Source organism: Fukomys damarensis, unplaced genomic scaffold, assembly GCF_012274545.1.
Source record: "Fukomys damarensis isolate Sample0158 unplaced genomic scaffold, DMR_v1.0_HiC HiC_scaffold_12, whole genome shotgun sequence".
In the NCBI taxonomy this organism is placed as follows: Eukaryota; Metazoa; Chordata; class Mammalia; order Rodentia; family Bathyergidae; genus Fukomys; species Fukomys damarensis.
The window spans coordinates 6,424,920-6,445,995 of record NW_022900924.1 but is presented as its reverse complement, the minus strand read 5'-3'; the positions used below and the strand labels follow the sequence as shown (position 1 = coordinate 6,445,995).

Sequence of the window (21,076 nt, the reverse complement as noted above, 5' to 3'; positions counted from 1 at the left end):
TGACTATTTATAACATCGACAGAAGAATGTTGTTTCTTGCATTGAAGTCCAAAGTTTTCCAAGTTTATAGTTAGCCTGAAGATTTGTAAATGTTGCTTCTGCCTTGTCTTTATTGTTATTATTATTATTATTTTGTTTGTTTTTTTGAGACAGTGTCTCACTATGTAGTTGAGACTGACCTGGAACTCACTATGTAGCCCAGGCTGGTCCTGAACTCACAGCGATCCTCCTGCCTCAGCCTCCCGAGTGCTGGGATTACAGGCGTGCGCCACCACACCTGGCTTCCCCTGGGTATTTAAATTGTCTGCAGTGGGTATGTAGAGTTCTCCAGTTTCTCCATCACGCATATGATACTTTTTGTGAACTCTGCATTTCACACCTATTCTTGTGCACACATGGGCTCTGGGCAGGGAATTGGAGGAGGACGAGGAGGTTGTATCAGAGTATGTAAATCCCCCTGAATGATGTGCATGGATACTAGGTGACCTGCTGCTTGCGACTCTCTAGGTCTTCATGCCTCTGGACCTTTGGCTGCTGTCCTACACCTGAACTTTTTCAACCTTCTAGAACCCCTTCCTTGTTGCTTCTCCTGCAAAAAAGAACCTCCCTTGCTTTCTGCAAAATGTCCTACAATGGATTCCAAGAGCCCCTGAGCAGCTTCCCACTCTATCACAGCTGCCACTTGGCATTTTTTGCAGGGACATCAAGAGCTACAATGAACAGGTGACCTTATGGACCTCTGTGCCCTCGTTCTACTCGGGCAACAAATCTAATAATCAAAAAGTAGCAGCTGCTGAGCCAGGAGGCCTTGGTTCTGCTCCCACCACCTGGTCTGCTAGCCACATGACTAGGTTAGGCCACAGTGCCCAGTGGCTCATGGTTTCCTTCTTCGCAGGGGAGGGGGCAGGAGGCAGCTCCTGCAGCCTGGCTGCTCCACCTGGAAATGGCATCTCATGGATCTGGGGACTTGATAGATAAGGGCCTCTCTGAACCTGTGCCCTGAGTAGCAAAGGCTCAAGGCCAAAGGCAAGTTACACAACAAGTCGAGGAGAGCAGAGCAACAGACTACACAAACCCAATATCCTGAGGCCTGCACACAGGACCCTTCAGACCAGGAAGGCCCAGGGAGCTGGGTGTGTAGTTCCCAACTCAGCCACTATGGGCAGAGCCCCAGGTTTCCAGAAGCATCACAGAAAGTGCATTTGAGCTTCCAAGGAAAAACGCTATGGAAACCTAGCAAGTAAATACCAGGCAGTAACAAAGACTGGACAAAAGGCCCTTTTAAGTGCTTTCCAAACACTTCTCTGGCAAAATAGGCTGTTTGTGATGGGGGTGGGTGTGTAAGATTCTCAGGAATTTGGAGATAAAATCTCTTGGCCACGTCACCAGGAGATTCCAGGAACTCTAGCAGGATGGGTTGTATGGCCTTCAGGGGAAGCTCTTAGGGAGCCTTGGAGGTTTAGATTCTAGTGAAAAATATTCTTGCCACGTCAGGCCAGGGCCCTTGGCGGAAGCAGGCTCACCTCATTCCAGTTGGGCTCAGTTGTGTCCCTGTAGACGCGCGTCTTTGCTTTATTCACAAAATACCCAAAGGAATCCACCTCCAGGGTGCAGTACAGATCTGTGGAAAGGTGATGAGGAGAAAGTAAACATACTTTCCCGAATCACTTTCATTCTCTGTAAGAGCAGGTATCATTTTCAAAATCTGAAGAAAAAAGGAATGTTCACTTTCTTTATAAAAATGAAAAACTGCATGAACACCAGGCCCTCAGGTAATGTCCCTGCTCTACTGCCTGTGGAACTGGAGAGCAGGATGTCTCAGAACATTCACTTACTCGGTCCCTTGGCAGTCCCTGGCTACAGTTCCTCAGTGGCACAGCCCTGGGTGGAATGGAGAGAGGTGAATGTGCCACTGCAACCCAGGGGGCAGAGCACTGCACTCCAGGGGGCGGAGCACTGCACATGGAGGCCACAGCAGAGGGCAGCCGTCCGGGTAGGTGGGGGATGGCTACAGCTCTTATAATTGGAGCAGACCTGGATATGAATTATACCAGGGAGAGTTGGGGACAGGCGCTCCAGACCAAGGTGGGGCACAGGAAGCAGCTTAGTACTGGGAAAGTTATAGGGTACATGGGGGAGAGGAGGGAGGCAAGATCTAGGGGTGTGTGGACTGTATGCAGGGTCTGGATGGCTCTAAGTGGTAAGAAACGGTGGGGTTTGTGTTTTAGAAAAAGTACTAGGGTGGAGAAGTGGGGGTGGACCAGTGGTGGGGGATAGGAAGGAGGCTACTACTAAGGGGCTGGATGGAGGTGGCCAGAAATGATAAAGAAGTTCCACCAATGAAGAAAGGTATTGTAGATCCCTGAAATGTTACTAGAAACTTCTGTAGTAGGCTCTAGTCTCCTGCTTGGTGTACGACACAAGGTTGAAGGGAAAAAAGAAAAACTAAAAGAAAGAACTAAGAGACGGAAAGCAGGGCGCCAGGATGACTGATACTGGTGGCAACCGACAAAGACGCTGGCCAGTCCAAACCATCAATTTTTACTGGTCATCAACCGGGCTAAAGGTGAGCTTAAGTGCAAGGGCAGGACTACGCGAGAAAAGTACACAGTCGTGTGGTTTTAATGGAAATTCACAGAGACGAGGCTCACAAAGGAAAAGACAAAACACTTTCGAATTAGGAACAGAATCGATAAAATACATGGTTGTAATAAGAACACTACCCTTCTAGTAAGAAGGTTTTAATTGGTGAACTGAATTTGGGTGTGAGTTACTCCAACCTCAGCCCGTAGGTTTCAGCTGGACTTGTTTCTCCACACTTGATCTTGGCCAAAAGGCCAAGATGCGATGGACTTGTTTTTCAAAACAAGCCATTTGTGGGGTCATCTCTTCACAGCCCACTCTGTTCACAGCCTGCTTTGGCCACAGTCAAGACTGTGGTCTCCCGCAGAACAGCGTCTAATTGGCAGGACAGGGAAAAAGGACAGTAGCTCGTAGGCTGGATGCAGTAGATAGGGCACCACTCACTGGGGCAGGACCTAAAGTAAGAGCAACAACTTCAAAAGCTGCAAATGATAGGTTCACTTTGAGAAGGTGGCGTTTAGAGAGCACTGCATCGAAGAAATAGGTGGGAAAAGTAACCAGGGAGGCCAGGAGAGCTAAATCAGGGCTGGAGAAGCAGCTCCGGCATCACTGGTGTTGTTAATGGACAGGCCCTGGGAGAGGTCGGGGAAGGAGGAAGGTCTGGGTGGAACCTGGGGAAACACAAACCATATATACATATGTTTTTTTAATCGGACACAGTCTGATATGCTAAATTCTAAGAATGGACCAGAGGAACAATGATGTGTGCTACAGCTTTATGGAGGTATAATCTATATTCTCCATGACGTATCCATTTCAAGTGTGTGACCTGAGGATTTCTGGAAAATTATAAACACGCATGTACACAGCACTACAGAGGTTCCAGGACACCTCCTTTACCAGTGCCCCCTGGTTCACCTGCCGGTATGCCCCACCTGCACCTTCAGTCCATGACGGTCTCCGACAGGTTTTCTGTCTCTGAACTGTGGCTCTTCTACAAATTTCAAATAAAGGGAACTATACAACATGTATGCAATCTTTTGCACCTGGCTTCCTCGTCCCATGTAATATGTGTCGCCTCTATCAGCAGCTCCTTCCTTAATCTGTCACTGCGTGGATGTGTCCCGCCTTATACAAGCCTTTACGTGGACATTCTTCATTTCTTTAAAGTGAATACTTAAAGAGTGGGATCGGCTGCATATGCGATGGAGGAGGTGTTTAACTTCTTAAGGAACTGTGCAGCTGGGACTGGAGCTGCAGCTCAGTGCCAGAGCACACGCTGACATGCACAAGGCCCTGGGGCTTGGATTCCCAGGGCTGAACAAGACAAAACAGAAAAGCTGCAATGCTTTCCTGGGTGGCCGAACCACGGTGCACCTCTACCCACAAAGTACGAGGTTCCTGTTTCTCCACATCCTAGCCACCATCTGTTAATATTCATCTTTTTGACCATCACTGTCCTCAGGGTGGGTGAAGGGAATCTCCATGCAGTTCTAACTTGCATTTTCCTAACACACCAACCGTCTTTTCACACAGCTACTCGGATGTCTCTGGTGAAGTATCTATCCAAATCTTTTGCCCAAATCTCTAAACCTGGTTGTCTCCCTAGTATTACTAAGTTGTAAGCGTCCTTACAGTCTGGACACAAGCCCCTTATCCCATGTATTGCAACTCTTTCATCTGAATGGCTGGGGGGGTCTCTTGTTCTGCAGCAGCTGTGGGAAGGTCAGAACTGTGCCTACCCTTGCGGTCTTACAGTGGACGCCCCTGAGCACTGGCTCCTCCTACAGTAGGAGGTCAGCACAGCTGTACTGATGTCAGCTTCACTGTTCTGATGCCTGAGAAGCTGGGAGAGAAAATGGCATCATCTATCCAGCTTGACAGAAAAGCCAAATCTCCAGTGCTGACGGGGCTTTGGGCCCCCTGCTGACAACTGCCGGGCTTGGAACTTTAAAGTTTCTCAAACATCCAGACTGCCACCAGTTTTTCACCATATCTCTAACAGACTGTGGCTCCTGCGATTACAAGACTCACCAACAGAGGGCAGCTCATTAGCTTGCAGGACCTGAGGCAGGCAAGAGAAGGGCAGAGGGAATTAGGGGGAAACAATTCCACAGTAGGGAGGGCCTCGAGGAGCACCAGCGCCTCACAGCGGTGAGAGGCCATGGGCATCCGGGAGGTCATCTGAACAACTTCCCCGGTTCCCCACACCCTGTCTTCCTGGGTGGAGACTCCTGCTCAGCACTCCTCTGACCCCCTCCTTCCTTACCAAGCCATCACTTACTGTAACTCTGCTTAAAGCCGGTGGCTGAGTGGACAATGACATTCAGGAACCCGTAGAGCCCAGGAGATTCATCATCTGCACAAAAGACCAAAGAGGTGAGCTTATATCCTCCTGGGAGCAGGAAGACGGAGAGGCTGGTTCTACTTCAAAATCAACCAGGCACAGGGCGAGGCAGTGTCACACATCAAAAACAAGCTCATTTTTGTGTTGGAGACCTTAGGATGTAGTTGGGTTCACCACACAGGCAAACAAATGATCAAGACAAAATGTCCTAAACCTCCAAAGACCAAAGACCAAGAGGGGCGCTGGAGTGTGACAGGTGCCCACGTGTGTGACTAAGCACATGTGCATGTGTACGAAACTCAGTACGATCAAAAAGTATTGGCCCGCAAGTGCCTGGATAAAAGGAACGCAGGGAGGACAGACCCACTGCACAGAAGGCTGGACAGCACTGTGCTGAGGGACGCAAGCCACCCATCTTCTCAGCTACCCAGCAACGGCTACCTGGGGAGAAACCCCCATATGAGCTCTGTGCACTCCTGTGAGAGCACAACAGGCCATAACAAGCACATACACTCCTCCTGAAGGAAGATCCATCAGCCACAAGGACAGGGATGACGGGAGAAAGGAATGCTAGACCAGCAGGCCAGCCTCACCTTCTTTGTTAATGGTCAGTGGAATGTTGTGGACAGTCTGAAGTTTGACACATGAGTTGGTCAGCATCTGCAGCTCCACGGATGTCAGAGAGAAGCTTTTGAAACCTGTGAAGTTGGAGCAGATGTAGGGACCAGTCAGTCTACCCTGTTCCTTCGTGCCCCTCCCACTCAACCCTTACCACACAGTGGGGAGAGGGCTCAGCAGAGCCGGTGGTGGGGCCTGGTGCCCCTAGGTGAAGTGCAGGTGTGGCAGTGGAGCCCCCCACCCCCAAAGCTCAGAGAACAGGAGGGACCTTGGCATAGTGCTTACAAACGCACACATCCACAGGCATCCACACGCCCCAAGGCACAGCCCAAGAGGCAGGACTGACGGCACCTCCCGGGGAGGTCCTCCCAGGCAGACATCAGTGTGGCTCTGTCCCCTACTGTGCTAACGGGCCCATCTCTTTGCAGGCCTGTCTCTAAGGGGCTTTTCTGAATACAACTGAGCAGGAAACAGATGCTGCAGCCAACTGGACGGCTTTGGCACCCATGGGAGGGCAGGAATCCCTGGGACATGAGCCCTGGAAGGAGCCAGGGACTATGTCCCAATAGACACAGCAACTCTAAAAGGAAGACACGGCTTAGCACAGGAGTGAATGATGAGTCTGAGGTGATGGGAGCTCGGAACAGGTTCGAGGCAGGCAGAGACCCCAGTCCAGGAGGAGATGCTCCACCACCACAGAAGGACTAGGCCACCTGGGAGAGAATGTGTTCCCTACAGGAAGGAGGAGTGGGGAGCTGGACAGCTGCAGCCTAAGGATCTGCGATAAGGTCTTTCTTCGCAACCCTAACACCCCAGGCAGGACCAAGGTGCAGCTTTGAGTTCTTGAGAAGGAAAAAACCTGCTAATCAAGGGAGCTGCCCAGAGAAGGAAGGGGCCGTTACAGAGAGGATGTCCTGTCCTGAGATGGCCAGCCAAGTGGACAGGGGCCAGCAGTGTGGCTGCCCAGGTGGGCTCAGGCAAGGACCCATTTGGCATCAGCACCTATTAGGGGTACAGAGAAGGCCTTGTGTGGGGAGAGAATGCAGGGGGATGGGGAGTCCAGCGGGGAGGGTAGTGGAAGGGTACAAAAAGGCCTGGGGGGCTGCTGACTGAGGGGACAGAATCGCAGGTGAGGTGCAGAGGGCAGGCAGGGAATGACGCACATGGGACGGGGGTGGGGGCACGACAGACAGGAGCGTACAGAGGACTAGGGAGCTCCTCTCCAACCCATTTTCTAAAAATAAGGTAACATTTCATTGGATAAAAGCCCCCTGCCCAAAGCAATCAAACCACAGGGGACATCAGTCTGGCCCCAGTGCCCAAAGGCCAAGTCCCCTTGATGCAGACGTTACTCACACTTCTTCTGCTGCTCCCGGATGTTTTCCCTCCACTCAGCTCTCTCATAGTCAGAAGAAATCAGGAATGTGTAACTCTAAAGTGGGTGAAAAGAAGAAACACACCCCAGTACCCAGTCAGCTCCACTCTGGCTAAGCCACCACCTGGAATGCCCAGGGCACAGAGCCCGAGACTCGCGTCTCCCAGCTAGCTGAGCCCAGGTGTGCAGCTGTGCCGCTGTGGCCAGGGTGGATGTGCCAGGCTGTTTCCTGCATGCTTTCCCTTCCTGTGCAGGCTCACTTCTAGGACAGCCCCACCGGAAACGCCTGGGTCAGATGACACTGCCACAGGGACTGTAGCTTAGGGACATGAGTTACCAGCCAGGGTCCGCAAAGGTGAGGGCTGATGCCAACCCAGCACCCAACCCACAGGTCGTGCGGTAACCCAGAGAAAAGGCTCCTATGAGCCCAGTGACTGTCCAGGTGCTAAGAGAGCAAACCCTTTTGCACATCGCCCGGTGCATGTGATGCTGTGGAGGTAGAGGCCCAGGCTCAGACAGCACCAGGAGGAGACCAGAGAGAAGCCGTGCTTCTGGCCCTTGACCTTCCCAAACAGCATTCCTGTGCCCAGGGATCTGCTAACCCGTACGGCCTTCCTCTCCCCTAAAGACCCCACCATTTCCCAGCTGTGAGAGCTGAGCCAGATGCCACTCAATTTGGGGCTTTGGCCCAAAACAGCAGATAGACACATGAGCATGTGTTGCTGCAGTCAGACGGATCTCTCTTGCTGCAGGATGTTCTTGGGAGAAAAAAGGCTGCAATTGCAAAGGCCACATGTGAGCAAGCGACAGTGGCTAGCTAGTCACATCTGGCTCCGCCTGGTTGGTGAAGGGTCTATGCCAGGCCAGAAGCTGCTGCCAGACAAGCCCAAGGGCTGGGTGCTGGACACTCACCTTGCCGTTGCGGCTGTGCACCTTAAAGGCCATGCTGGGAGACGTGAGCAGAAGCAGTGACTCCTGCTCAGAGAGCTTCTTCTTCAGCCTCTCTATGGCCTTGCTGGCCTTGTTCGCCCGCTGTGGGGAGAGGACAGAGCAGAGTCTCGCCTTCCCACTCCAAGGCTTGCCCCACTAGCTCCTACTGCACTGGTCCCCACTGTCCCTCACCATGAGCCTGCAGAGGACAAGGATCCCGTCTGTGCGCTCCACTGAGCCTAGGTCCTGGGCCAGCCCATCCCAGGAGGCCTTCCGAGGTCCCAGGCCTTTTCTTTGGGCCAAGGCCTAGCGTAGACTGCATGACATGCTCACTTCCTCCTTGAAGGAATTAGTCTTTCCTTCCATAAGGTTAGAGGGGAGACACCTTTAAAGATGTTCTTGCCTTCAATTTTTTCAAACACAATGTTCGGGGAGCCTCCGAATGTACCTTCTCCCTTGCTGGAGCATATTTCACCATCAGACCCCCAAGGAGTGTTTATGGGGGTCCCAGTGAGCCCAGAGGAACATCATGAGGACGTGGATGGGAAAAGCCTCCCTATCCTAAACCACGTGGCTCCTTCTTGAAGCTGTGATACTCTGGGAAGAGGAGACCAGGCTGCCACTGAGAAGGACTCTGGCCTAAGCTCCACAAGGGCATCGTGTGGAGAATGCTGCAGCAGCAGTCAACAGGGCTCATCAGGCCGAGGACATGGCCATGGCCCTTCCTCTGCTTGGGGACACTGCCATGGAGGCCACAGTCCACCTAGACAAGTAACCTAATACTCGGACTTGGGGCTCCTCTCATCGGGAACTGCTAGGCTCCCCGCATGCTCCTAAGATATGTTAGGTTTGTGATGCAATGGGCTGGGCAGGGGAGGATCCCTGTCTTGCTGTGTCCACCTCAGCCAGACATCCCTGGACTGAGGTCCACCCTTCCAGGGATCCACCTCATCTGTGGCCAATGTAAGTCATCTCCCCTGGCCTGGGTGAACCCTAGACTTACGGGGTTCATCCTCACTATCTCCATACCTTCTAAACCTCTCTGGAAAGAACCAGAGGCCCGCAGTACAGAATAGCTGGAGGAGTTATAGTTCCCACCCACAATCACCCCCTTCCCCAACCAGGACAGTTAGAAGGGGGACAGCCGACACCTCTCTAACCCCACTTCCTGGACTATTCAACCCCTTCATAAGCTGAGTGCAACTTTTCTCTCAGTATTTCACCTGTGGAAAGAGACCACACAGCGGAGACTGCTGCCCAGCTTTAGAAAAGTGCACAAAAATGGCTCAAGCCAGTGGCCAGAGACCTTGGAGGTAGATCTCTCACCCACCAGCCTATGCTCTTCTCTGCTTTTCCCATCATTTCTTCTAAAGAGACCATTTAGGCATTGCCTGTTAACCTAAAGCAACCCATATCCTGTTCCTCCGGTTGCCACACGTGTACTCTGTCTGCCCAGCTCTCCATTCCCGGGGAACACTGCATGCCCTCCCTGTTCAGGCTCGGCAAGTAATCCCATGAAAGGAACACTGAATGCCCAGGACCAGAAGCCCTCTTCTTCCCACCTGGGCTAGGCTATTAGCAGCTCTGATGTGGGAGCCCCAATTTAGGCAGGCTCTAGAAACAACCCAGCTGTGATCAGATGCCCAGGACTCCACTCCTGAGAGTTCATGGGGTCCCCAGTAGGTCTCAAGACCAGCTGTGGGATCAGATGCCAGTGGTCAACATGTGAGGAACTGCTGCCACTCAAGCCACACAGACCCTTGGTCCTCACTCCCCCAAGTCAGCCACACCTTCTCTCTTTGGATGTCACTCTTGATCTGGGAGATTTTGATCTTCAAGGCATCCAGCTCTTCATCTGGCACCAGGGGGATGTTGGGTGCTGCCTCTGACTCGTCTACCATCTGGAAGCTGAGATCCGTGAGCGGAATGTACCATTTGCAGTCATACTGCTGGGTTTTGCTGGGTGGGAGAAGGAGAATGTTGACACGCTGATCATCTTTGTCATTGTCAATGCTTCTAAGAAGCAGGGAACTGCAGGGCCGAGGCTGTGCAGTTACCTGACTGAAAACCCAGCACATATTCCACATGATAGGCTGGGAGGAGGCTAGGAGCAGACACTGGCAGCCCCAGACTCAGTGTCTTCTGGGACACGTCCTCCACACACTTGACCCCAGGCCCCGAGACATCTGAGGAGCGCTGATCTCACTTATTCTGGGCTGCTCCTAATGTCAGTGGCTCACACGGGAGCACAGCAAGGCTACCCGATGACAGGACAGGAGTGGAGTCCAGAGCTGCAGCATTTGAGGGGCTGTGGATCTATCTCATATCGCTTCACTTGACAGATGCACAACGGAGGCTGTCTTTTGAGCTGATTAAATCCACCCAGCACAAAAACAGCAAAATGTAAAGAAGTACTCAGCTCTGGTCTTCCCAGTGTGACCCTCTCTGCCCCAGCCCAGCTTTGCGTGAATGGGGTAATCTGATGGCAGTGGGGTGGGGTGTTGGCCCTGCAGGCCTACGAGAGTAACTCAGAAGCCATCACCAGGCTCAAGGGAGGCCATTCCCCCTGCACCTGCAGCCTGCAGCAGCCCCTGGAATGCCCTGACCTTACACTCACTCTTCGCAGGTGACTGACGACAAGACTCTCCTTCAGACACACATGAAGTCATGGCCAGGTAGACCCCACAAACTGGAGTCAGACCTCGCCCCAGGACGTTTCCAGGTTGTTGGTGACAACCGTGATCTTGATCCTGACATCACGTCCAGGCACAAAGAGAACAGCAGAGAAGGGCCTGGCCATGGTGCTACTCATGTCCCCCAGAGAGAGCCTCCCCTCCTCGAGCACTGGGGTGGGGTCACCATCTCGGGACAGGAGCCCCACTGTCACTCACCCTCCACTCTGCTTCTTGAGCTTGGTGCAGAGGAGCAGGTCAGTAAAGAGGAAGACATGGCGCAGCTTGCGGGCCCCCTCCACCAGCTCCACCATGAAGCTGTCCTTCAGCAGCTGCCGGTGCTGTGGGCATGGCGGGGAGGACTAGAGTCAGGGTCAGCCTGGCCCGGATGGATGGGACGTGCTGGGCCCGCTCACTCCAGCAGGAGCAAGGTGACCTCCGGGAGATGTTCTTCCCTGGGGAGATTTCAGTCCTTACGTATCTACCCTCGGACCCACTTTCCAAAACTTTCCATCCGCCTCACTGGCCTGCTAAGATGAGGCTTATGCACACTTGTCTTTGTTCAACAAACCTTTCTGAGTCTCTCCTGGGTGCTGTGGAAGAGGGTCAGAGGATAGGGAGCAATGACAACCACTGGCCTAGAGATCAAAAGGGGATACACAGTCAAGTAAAAGGCCTGCTGTGAGGAGAAGTGATAGGAAAACCTTTAAACAGGTCAGCTAGAACCAAGAATGATGTACATGCCTATCATTTCAGCACTCTGAGAGTTTGGAGGAGAAGGATCACAAGTTTGAGCCCAGCCCGGGCAACTTAGCAACTCAGTGAGACCCTGTTTCAAAATAAAAAATAAAAAAGGTATGGGGATGTGGCTCAATGTGAAGGCCCTAGATTCAATCCCCAGCACTGCAGAAAAAAGGCGTGCGCATGTGCACGTGTGTGTGCCAGTGCCTCTCAGAGACAGCGGCCTGCAACCCAGTACTGGCCGGAGGCCAGAATGTGAAGAAGGGCATATTCCCATCAAGGGACCATCGTAAGCATAGGCCCACAGCAGGAATACGCCAGCATTCGGGGTATAAATGGAGTAGCATGCTACTGGGAAGGTGGCCAGCCCAGGAACTAAGACAGGGCAGTACTAGAGGTCATGGCAAGGGGCCTGGCCTGGTTCCAAAGGCACCAAGATTCCAGTTGTCCTGACTAGACAGGGTAAGCAGGGTCCCGAGTATGGGTCACAGCTCTTAACACATGCCTGGACACATGGGGCCCGAGAGCCGAGTCACACGGAGTACAGGTGGGTGGGACAGGACAGGCAACGCTTATTCAAACCCAGAGTAAGCAGAAAACTGGAGACATGGGCTCCCAGCGGGCTTGAACCTTTCTGTACCTTGGTACTTTATCTGAAAGCCAAGGGACAGCCCTCCTGGCCCACACAGATCAAGGGGTTGCCGAGGAAGGAAGTGGAGCTAAGTTGTTAGTTCATCTAACAGTGCTGGGTACCTCAGACAAGTCGGGTATTAGCTATGCCAAGAACATAGGGATAGGAGAGGCTGATACCATACGCTTTTCCCAATGCAGGCACCACGTGCTGTGTACAAACACTGCTTCAATTATTTGGTTCGATCTCCATAATCCACTGTGGATAGGTCTTTACGCCCATTTCACAAACAAGGCAACTGAGCTTCAGCGCAGTTCCCCATCCATTCCAGGCAGCAGAGTGAGTAGCAGTGACACCTGATGGTCTCTTCTCTCCGAAGCCCACGAACCCGGAGAGCACCTTACCTCAGGGAAGGTTTTGGGCGATGGCAACCCCTGCTTCACGCTGTGATGACCAGGAAGAGCTTGGAGGTCAGGAAAACCCAGCTCCCCAGCAAGAGGAATACTTGTCCCCACCGGGAGAAGCAGGGAGACCTCATATTCTCACTGCAATGGAGTTGGGCTGGACCGGGGGCTGTATGATGCCTGGTTCCACACTGCCTTTAGCCTCTGCCCCCAGAGCTCCCCCACTCTTGAGCAGAGGCCCTCAGAAGTAGGTGCAGTTTGAGCAGGGACCCTTATACTTCAAGCATGAAGGCCACACATCACCATCCTAGGCAACTCAGCTCATCATGGCCGGCAGGCTGCTGGTACCAAACAGTTGATACTTTTATGTGGGAGCTGCTGGTGCCCGTAACTGGAAGGGCAGGAAGGCTGCCAGCCTTCCGAGGCCATGATTCATCACTCACCCACACCCCTCCCACTTCAGATAGTCAGCTGGGTGACAACACTCACAGGAAGCAAGAAAGTGTGTGCCTAGGGAAATGTACTGCTGCAGGGCAAATCCCGGAGACCAGGGGACGCTGGCGGCTGAGTCTGCAGCGGGGAGAAGATCCAGGTGGGGTCCTGGAACACTGAGGACCTCAAAAGTGACTACCCAGCTGCTCCCTCAGCAGGGACACAGAAGAGCGTCTCACAGCCCAGGGAGATGGGACCAAGGCCACTTCTGGGTGTGCCAGTGACTGGGAGACAGGAGTTTATTTTCTATACAAAGGGGCTGAGCTTCTTGTGGCAACCAGCAGAGGGCATCCTAAGTTCAGCTCAGAAGTTGCGAGTCTGAATTCTCCAGCAATGGTTGATCCCCTAACTCTGCAGTCCTAGGAGGCTCCCAGGGACAGACTGAGTCTAGTTCTAGGCTGTACTTTGAATATCATGACAGTTGCCCAACCCTTCCCATCCCTATTTTCGTATCGACCTCATCTTTCTAAGACAAGCCGCAAAGCCAGGGTGTCTGTCTCAACACTCGTCAGCCAGCCCCACTACTGCAGTGTCACAACAGGCCATTCAGGGCTTAGGTGGCGGATAAGTGGGGGCCATGGCTCTATTACCACGACCTTTCCCAATACCGGAGCTGCTCTCTTCAAATTGGATCAGGTTCTGAATCCTAGCTCAGGTGGGGACTAGCAGGTTGGCCCAAACAGAAAGGTCCAGTAAATAGGAAGAAATGGCATCCAGCCCTGAGAGAGCAAACTGAGTTCCAACCAGACAATGGCCAATCCAGAAAGGAGGCTGGACTCCAGCACAGAGCACAGGGCTGGAACAAGGAAAGGAATGGGAGAGGGAAGGGTCAGTTCTACAGGTCTTCCCAGGCCTGGGGACAGATTCTCAAAGCTGGCTGTCCTGCTCTGCCCCACACTCTAGGACCCTTGACCCCTTGGGAGCTTAGGGAGGTATGGGCCTAGGGGTCAGCCCTGCTGGAAGCCCAGTGTTGGTGGGGAGGGATGGGCTGAAACAACACCTAAGTGAGCAGTAACAGAGCTGCAACAGAGCCACATGTGTACAATCACACTTCAGAAAGAGAAGAGAGGCCAGGGCAGATAACCCAGGGAGGAGGGACAGAGTTGGTAACAAGGACAGAGAAAAGGCGGTGATGAAGACGCAATAGTGGCTTGGTAGGTGGGCTTGCAAATTCATCATCTGGGCAATTTCCTCCAGGCTGTCTCCGGAACCTGGGCTCCCAGCTGTACGGCTCCAGCACAAAGCAAGAAGGCCCACACAGCTTTGGTCTGCCTGTCTGGCAGACACCCCTCTGAGGAGCGCTCACCAGCCTGACCCCAGCCTGGCAGTGCACGATGCTTAGCCTTTCAATGGCACTGCCTCCTCATCCTGGCCAAGTTCTCCAGGAAACAAGGGCCAAGAGTGGGGTTGGATCACCCAAATACACAGCCCCTGGGGTGTTCTGGAGATGGTATGAAGTCTCATGGATAGAAAAACTGTCTGACTCAACTCTCACCCGAAGCAAACAGCCCCAGGTGGAGTTGACAGAAAGGACTATGCTTCTGAGAACCTGAGGAGCAGCAGCTCAGAGGATCCAGCTTGCTAGGAATGCAGGAGCCTTGCATACGAGACAGGAGAGTGGGAGTGGGCCTGTGTGTCTGTGCCCATGAGGGTGAGTGTCTACTGGTGTGTGGGATCTGCTTTCTCCATGTGTGCACGTCCCTGTGTGTCTTCCCACGGGGCATGTGCTTCTGAACAAGGGGGTGTGTCTCCCATATTGTGAAACAGACGGCTGGGAGGGAAGGCACCAGGTGGCAAGGCCACACTCCCTCTGGAGCGCCCCACCCCGACTCCAGGTGGGAAACACGGCTGGAAGGGACTGACAGCATCACCTGGCCACAATCCCCCCGGAGCGAAGGGGGTCCGGGCCGTCCCCACCTTCACTGCCGGCAGCTGCTCTCCTCTTTCTCCTTGACAATGCCAGCTCAGCTACTTCACTTCTCTGAGCCTCAGTTTCCTATAAAAATAAAGCGAGGAGGGAAAAAAACCTGTCTGGTGGCATTTTTTAGAGGATTAAGGGAAACAGTGCACCTAAAGGGCTTCATGGGCTATCCCGTACCATCTGCCAAGGCCCCTGTGGGTGCAGACATCATGTTCAAAGCTTATCCATCATGCCATCTTCTCACAATGACCCTGAGGAAAGCACTGTTACTTCCGTTTCCACAGAAAAGAAACTGAGGCCCAGCGAAGCTACATCATGTGTCCGTAGTCCTCTGAGGAGGGGAAGCCTCAGCAGCCATGGGCTTGAGGCACGCCTCCTTCCTAAATGCTCTCCCCCAGGCTGGATGGTTCCTCCAACCAACAATGCACCCTTTCCCCCAGATACAGCCTATGGATGGGCCATGGCCTCCCAAAACCAATTTGGAAGCACAGTGACGGCCTGAATACCTATACCCTCGCCCCCATTCCTATATTGCCGCTCTAACCCCAATGTGATGGCATTTAGCAGCGGGGTCTTTTGAGGAGTAATTCCGTTTAAAAGACATCATGCCGGGAGGACCCTCACAATGAGATTAATATCCCTGCAAGAAGAGAGAATGAACTTTTTTCTCTCCAAGTGCATCACTAAGAAAGGACACTGAGGACAGTGAGAAGCCACCTGTCTGTACCCAGGAAAAAGCCCTCAGCAGACTCTGACCACGCTGGCCCGCTGAACTTGGATTTCCAGTGTCCAGTGCTGTTATTCAGCCAGGCATGGTGATATGCACCTGTAGTCCCAGCTACTCGGGAGCCTGAAGGAGGAGGATCAGCCCGTGAGTTTGGGGCCAGTCTGGGTTGTTTACAGCTCAGTTGATGTTATTTTGTTAGACCAGCCAGAGCCACAGTACATACCAGGAAGCCAGAGACTACAGCTCCACAGGGTCACTGGAAAATCGTCTCAGGTCTAGGAACTATAGTTTGATCCTGGACTTGCAGAGAGCTGACTGAGCTTTGGCTGTGCAATGCCTCAGTGGACTCCAGGGGATCAGTAGGTGGGCTAAGAAAAGGGTTCCCATCTGCCAAGTGGAAAGCCAAGGGTCCTGCCCACCTGTTCTTCCGTGCATCTGTTCTCTGGCTCTGTGGCACTTTGCTGACTAGTGTCCCCAAAGAACAAATTTCTATTCCCTGATCTCCAGAGAGCCTCTCAGGGTTAATTCCACCCAGAATTATCTACGCCCTCAGGAACACAAGGCAATCCGCCACAAGGGATGCCCCAAAACAAGAACCTGCTAGGTGGAGGGCAGGCACGGGCCAATTTCTAGCAGTAACAAGGGTGGTGGCAGCTAATGTTTGCGGAGTACTTGGTAGGTGCTAGGCCCCTGCCATCTTGCTACATAGAACTGTCCTACGTGACAGGTTCCAGCTCCACCACCTCAGAAAAAGGAGGGCTGTGCCCATGCTCCTGGAAAGCATCAGAACCTGGGTCCTTATAAACCAAGAATACAAATTCTGTTTGCAACTGTTTATGAAGGACGAAGAAAAAGCCCTAGACCTTGACATGGGGACTTGTCTTGACTTCTGGCCTTTGATATCTCCCAAGGCTTCCTATGACACCTTTCCTTCCTTCCCTCCTTCTTTCCTTTCTTCCTGCCCTCCCTCCCTTTCCTTTCTTTTCTTGAGTCAAGGTCTTGATATGTACTCTAGACTGGCTCTGAATGCACTACATAGCCCAGGCTAGCCTGGAACTTGTGGCGATCTTCCTTCCCTTCCGAGTGCTGGGGTTACAGGAGAGTTACCACCACACCTGGCTTCCTTTGGCTTCTTACCAGAGACTTGGGAGGCAGAGCTCATGGTTCCTGATTTGACTTTTTTCTTTGCAGGCTCCAGTGGGAGGAGGTGTGCTGGAGACTGAACACAGGGCCTCGTGTGTTCCAGTTCCCCCAAGCTCCAGGTCTCCTATGGTGTGGAAATCTCACAGTCCAGGCCCACCTTGTACTGAAGGTGAGCAAGTGGGTTTGGCCTCTCCAACTCTTTTTTTTTTTAAGTGCTGGAGATCAAACCCAGGACCTCTCATGTGCTGGGCAGACACCACTACTAAGCTATACTATCAGCCCCAGCTCTTTTTAATCACCACTGAAAGGGCTTCTGTTCTCCCTTGCCTGAGCACCAGCACTTCTTGGCCTCAGCCTGCACCAGCAACATTCCCCCAGGCTTTCCTTCCTATAGTATTCGTTCACACTACCGCTGACATTCTTCCTTCACGAGGGACCTCTGGGATCCCAGAGCAGCATGCAGTGTGGAGCTCAGAGCAGGCACACAGGCAACTACACGGGGGAAATTACCTAACAGTAGGAATCTGGTTATCTAACTGTGAAGTCAATTCAGCCAAACAAATGAACAGCCACCCACTAGCCCATAGCACCAGGTCCTGGAAAGAAAATGTGTCTGTAAGATTCTCTGATCTGAGGCTGAGGAGGGCATCCTCCTGGGCAGCACCTGCTGCTCACAGCTCTCGGGTGAGCCAGTGCCAGGATGCTGGCCAGCCAAAGCAGCTGCCGATTACTCTTCAGCACTTGTAACACTGCCCAGTCATTTCCAAAGGGGTAGAATCCTGGAGTAAGGGAACCTGGCTGAAAGGGGTGACAAGATTACAGAAGCCACACTGGACATCAGGAGCTGGGATACTGGTCCTGTACAGGGCGCACCTCTGGGTCCTTCCATGATGCCCTAAAATACTCACCTAAGTCAGAGGCAATAGACCACCTCCCAGGAGGTTCAGCACTGATTATGGGGACACCTCTTAATCTCTCTCTACCAAACTGTACCCCTACCCCCAGCAAGCTCCCAGCAGAAGCAGGGGGTGGGGCCAGGGCCTGCCACAGGTCTGGCACCAAGCTGACAGAAGTACTTTCTCTTCCCTGTGACTACACTGACTTCCAGGTAATATAAGGGATAAGAACAAGGACAGACAGCCCTGTTGGTTGATGATGGGGGAAAGGAACAAAAATGTAATACACCTGGGATACACACAGGTAGATGAGAACATCTGGCTTCATACCCTGGCTGTGTGACCATGAGCAGATCATTCAACCTCTCTGAGCCACAGTTTCCTCACTTGTAAAGACAGAAGGCCTCTGACTGCAGAGGGTTGTCATGAGAACTCAAGAAGCAGAGCTCCTTTTCCTCTCAGGAACTGGCTACTCAATGTCATTTACCAAACTGAGAACTGGGCATAAAGGAAAAAGTAGGTATTGCCAAAGCTGCTACTGCTAACAGGAAGCTGCCTGAAGGTCCACTCTCTGCCCCCATTTTGGGGGCCAATCTAGTACTGTTTCAGGGGATAGGGAGGGTGCCCTTCAACACCTCCCACACAGCGGGCACCCAGTGAGGAGGCCATCACCCCTTGCCATACTGTCACTCCCAGGTCATGAATCCTTCTATCCTACAACACAGTGGAGGGATCACAGGCCCTCTGAGTCACTCAGAGAGCAAGGACTTTGGGCGGGGGGTGTCCGTAAATCAATACCACAGGCAAGCCGTGAGTAAAGATTGAGCCTGTGTTGGAGGATTGCCTGTCTGGCATAATTTCAACTGCACTGAATACCTGTTGGGTGTCCCAGAAGGGTACTCGGCTCTGGCTTTGGGAGTAAAATTGATTAGCAATGTCTGTCCCTGTCATGGCTGGGGATGGAGGCATGGTCGTAAGCATGCCAGCCTAGTCCCCATCAAGCCTCCTCCTTCAACTGGCACTGACGGACAGCTCTGAATGAAGTGTGCAATTCAGGATCACAACCTTCCAGGGTTCCCTAGGCCTTCTCACTCATTTGCAGATGAGGTATTCAAGTGACCTGTGCTCACTGAGAAATGTCCCTGCAGAGCTAGGTGCTAGAAAGGATTCAGTCAAAGGCTCCTGCTCTCAGGAAGCAACAGGCCTCTGAATACTTCCTGCTCAGTCATCCCAAGAGCCTAGCCAGATCAGGCTTGTAAGGACAGATGCAGAAATGGGGCCTGGCTGCCAAATCCCAGACAACATCTTTTTCAGTTCCCTGAGGCCGATTCCAATAATCTGAACATTTCTTTCCAGGGATCCCAAATGGCAGTCAGACATACCAGGAGCAGACTTAGCACCACATCAAGGGCCAAGGGAAAAAAGATTCATAAGTTTGCTTCCCAGGACGTCAGAGCTCTCATAAAGGAACAGTTGCCATAAGAGAAAAAGCAGAAATCCCAGGAGAGACAGATAAGTCCTGCAGGAACCCAACATCCAGTTCGATTTGGACTGCCAAGGAAGGCTACAGGTTTTACTCTCTTCCGGTGGTCCTGCTCCAGGGGTAAGAATCACAGGCAGGGCCCAATGTTACTCTACTTCTAGACACGACCCGTATTAAGATCTTTCCTATCCGTGCAAGGTTCTTGCCACTGGACAAACAGGGTCTCTGACCTATATGAGTCTTCCTTGGGGAGGGCCGAAGGACCCATTTCTGCTTTCAGTGGGCTTAGCAGTGGCTAAGCAGCTGACATAGAGGGCCAGGACGGCTGCCATCTGAGGCTTTTTCCATAAATCACCCCTCCCTGTTGAGGGCGCAGGCACCCAGGGAGGTGAGGCTGTGTTCCCATCCTGTTTTAAGAATGAGGAACAGATGTGGAGGGGAGAAGCCCTGAGCTCCAGGTTGCCCAAGGGGGTCAGATCTCATGATACTGAGATGAAAGCTGAGTCTCCCTGGTTCCAGGGCTGAAGAGTAGAGTGGAGGGATGAGCTCCCTCCTCCTCATGGACATCTAGAGCCAGGCCCGCCAGGAGAAATCTGACCACACCCCTCACTCAGGACCAACCCTGGTTAGACTTTGGGCTCAGCTCAGCACATGGGGTACCATTTTCCAGAGACTTACACCCCTCAATCCAGAGAGATTCATGAAGAACATAGCTGAAAGCAGCCTGCCTTCATCACTGCAGAGTGACAGATGGTTTAAAAAAAAAAAAGCCCATGGTCTGGGCAAGCCAGCACCGGGGCTGCCTCAGTACTCGGCACAGAAGGAAGAGAAGAGACCAGTTCCCCCAGGGGCTGCTCCAGTCAAGGTCATACTCTGTCTTCCTCCTGTCCCTGCACAAGGCCCCGGGGCTGCAGGTCAGCTCTCCCTGACACAGGATGCTCACACATTCAGTGCGGGCTCTGCAGCCTGCACAACTCAGCCACCCTCACCAGATGCTGTCCAGTGAAAAGGCACCTGCCTAGCAACACAACTGGTCCGTCTGGGGAGGCTCAGAGATGGCGAGGATGCAGGCCAAGCCCTGCTTATTGATGACATATAAGAAGAGAACGCCTGCCAAGGGGGTGCCAGACAGAGGAACAAGGTAGGGTGGGGAGGAGGAGACGCTTCCAGACTGAAGACGTGAAGCTCTGCAGCCATTCTCGTGTGTCAGTTACAAAACACAGACCCCTCCCTTTCATCCCATTTCAATCCTTAAATCTGGTGTTAACAGTCTTCTAGTGGGGAGATTTAATTTTTGGTAGGGGGGATCCAATCCTGGGCCTTGCACATGCTAAGTAGGGTTCTGCCAGGGATTTAGCTCAGCGGTGCTGCCACCTGCTTCCAAGTGCAAGGTGCTGAGTTCAATCCCCGGTACCGCCCCCCCCAAAGACAGCTACTTTCACATCGAATTTTTAAATGAAAGAATACCCGGGAGGAAGGAGGCGGGTTCCGGGAAGACACAATGCCATATTCTTACTCACTGGTCTCCTCGGGTGGAGACCTGGAGCTGGAACGGATACGAGGGGAACAAAAGCAATGCTCTGGATGTAACTCAATGGAAATGATGGGAGGAAGGAGGAGGCGGGCCAAGTAAGGGGTGGTGACAACGCTGACTGGGGAACGGCGTCAGCCCTGCAACTCTGCCCCAACACTGAACATACAGGACTGGCTTGTACCCTGCCAGCATCACAGATACCCAAGGACAACATACTCCTGTGTCGGGCTGAGCCATTTGCTGGGGACCCGACAGGGGTCCTGGTCTGAGAGTGAGGGTGCACTCTATCCCCCAGCCACCCTTACCTCTCCCTTCTTCACCGTCATGGACTGCCGGCGGGGTGTGATCTCCTCATTGATGCTGGACAGGAAGTTCTGTGAGATGCGGAGGGCATCCTGCAGCAGCGGGTGGTCAGGGTGGCTGGTGGGAGTGTGCTTTAGCAAGTCCTGCCCCGGGTGGAAAAGTTGTTAGAGAGCAAGACTCAGACAACTGTGCAACCTGTGTGTGAGCACGTACGTGTACATACACACACACACACACACACACACACACACACACACACACACACACACACACACA

General features: G+C 52.8%; 1 protein-coding gene across 1 annotated transcript in view; it reads right to left on the bottom strand.

The window, feature by feature from the left end:
- The window catches only part of Bcr (BCR activator of RhoGEF and GTPase), a 128,438-nt gene that overhangs the window by 20,539 nt on the left and 86,823 nt on the right, over positions 1 to 21,076 (bottom strand). Inside the window, exons 8-15 of the mRNA XM_033762357.1 lie at positions 20,803 to 20,943; positions 10,745 to 10,866; positions 9,644 to 9,812; positions 7,836 to 7,955; positions 6,905 to 6,980; positions 5,524 to 5,628; positions 4,868 to 4,942; positions 1,524 to 1,621 (exon numbers count right to left, since the gene is read on the bottom strand). Of these exons, the coding sequence (XP_033618248.1) occupies positions 1,524 to 1,621; positions 4,868 to 4,942; positions 5,524 to 5,628; positions 6,905 to 6,980; positions 7,836 to 7,955; positions 9,644 to 9,812; positions 10,745 to 10,866; positions 20,803 to 20,943 (906 nt within the window). The remainder of the gene's footprint in view (positions 1 to 1,523; positions 1,622 to 4,867; positions 4,943 to 5,523; positions 5,629 to 6,904; positions 6,981 to 7,835; positions 7,956 to 9,643; positions 9,813 to 10,744; positions 10,867 to 20,802; positions 20,944 to 21,076) is intronic.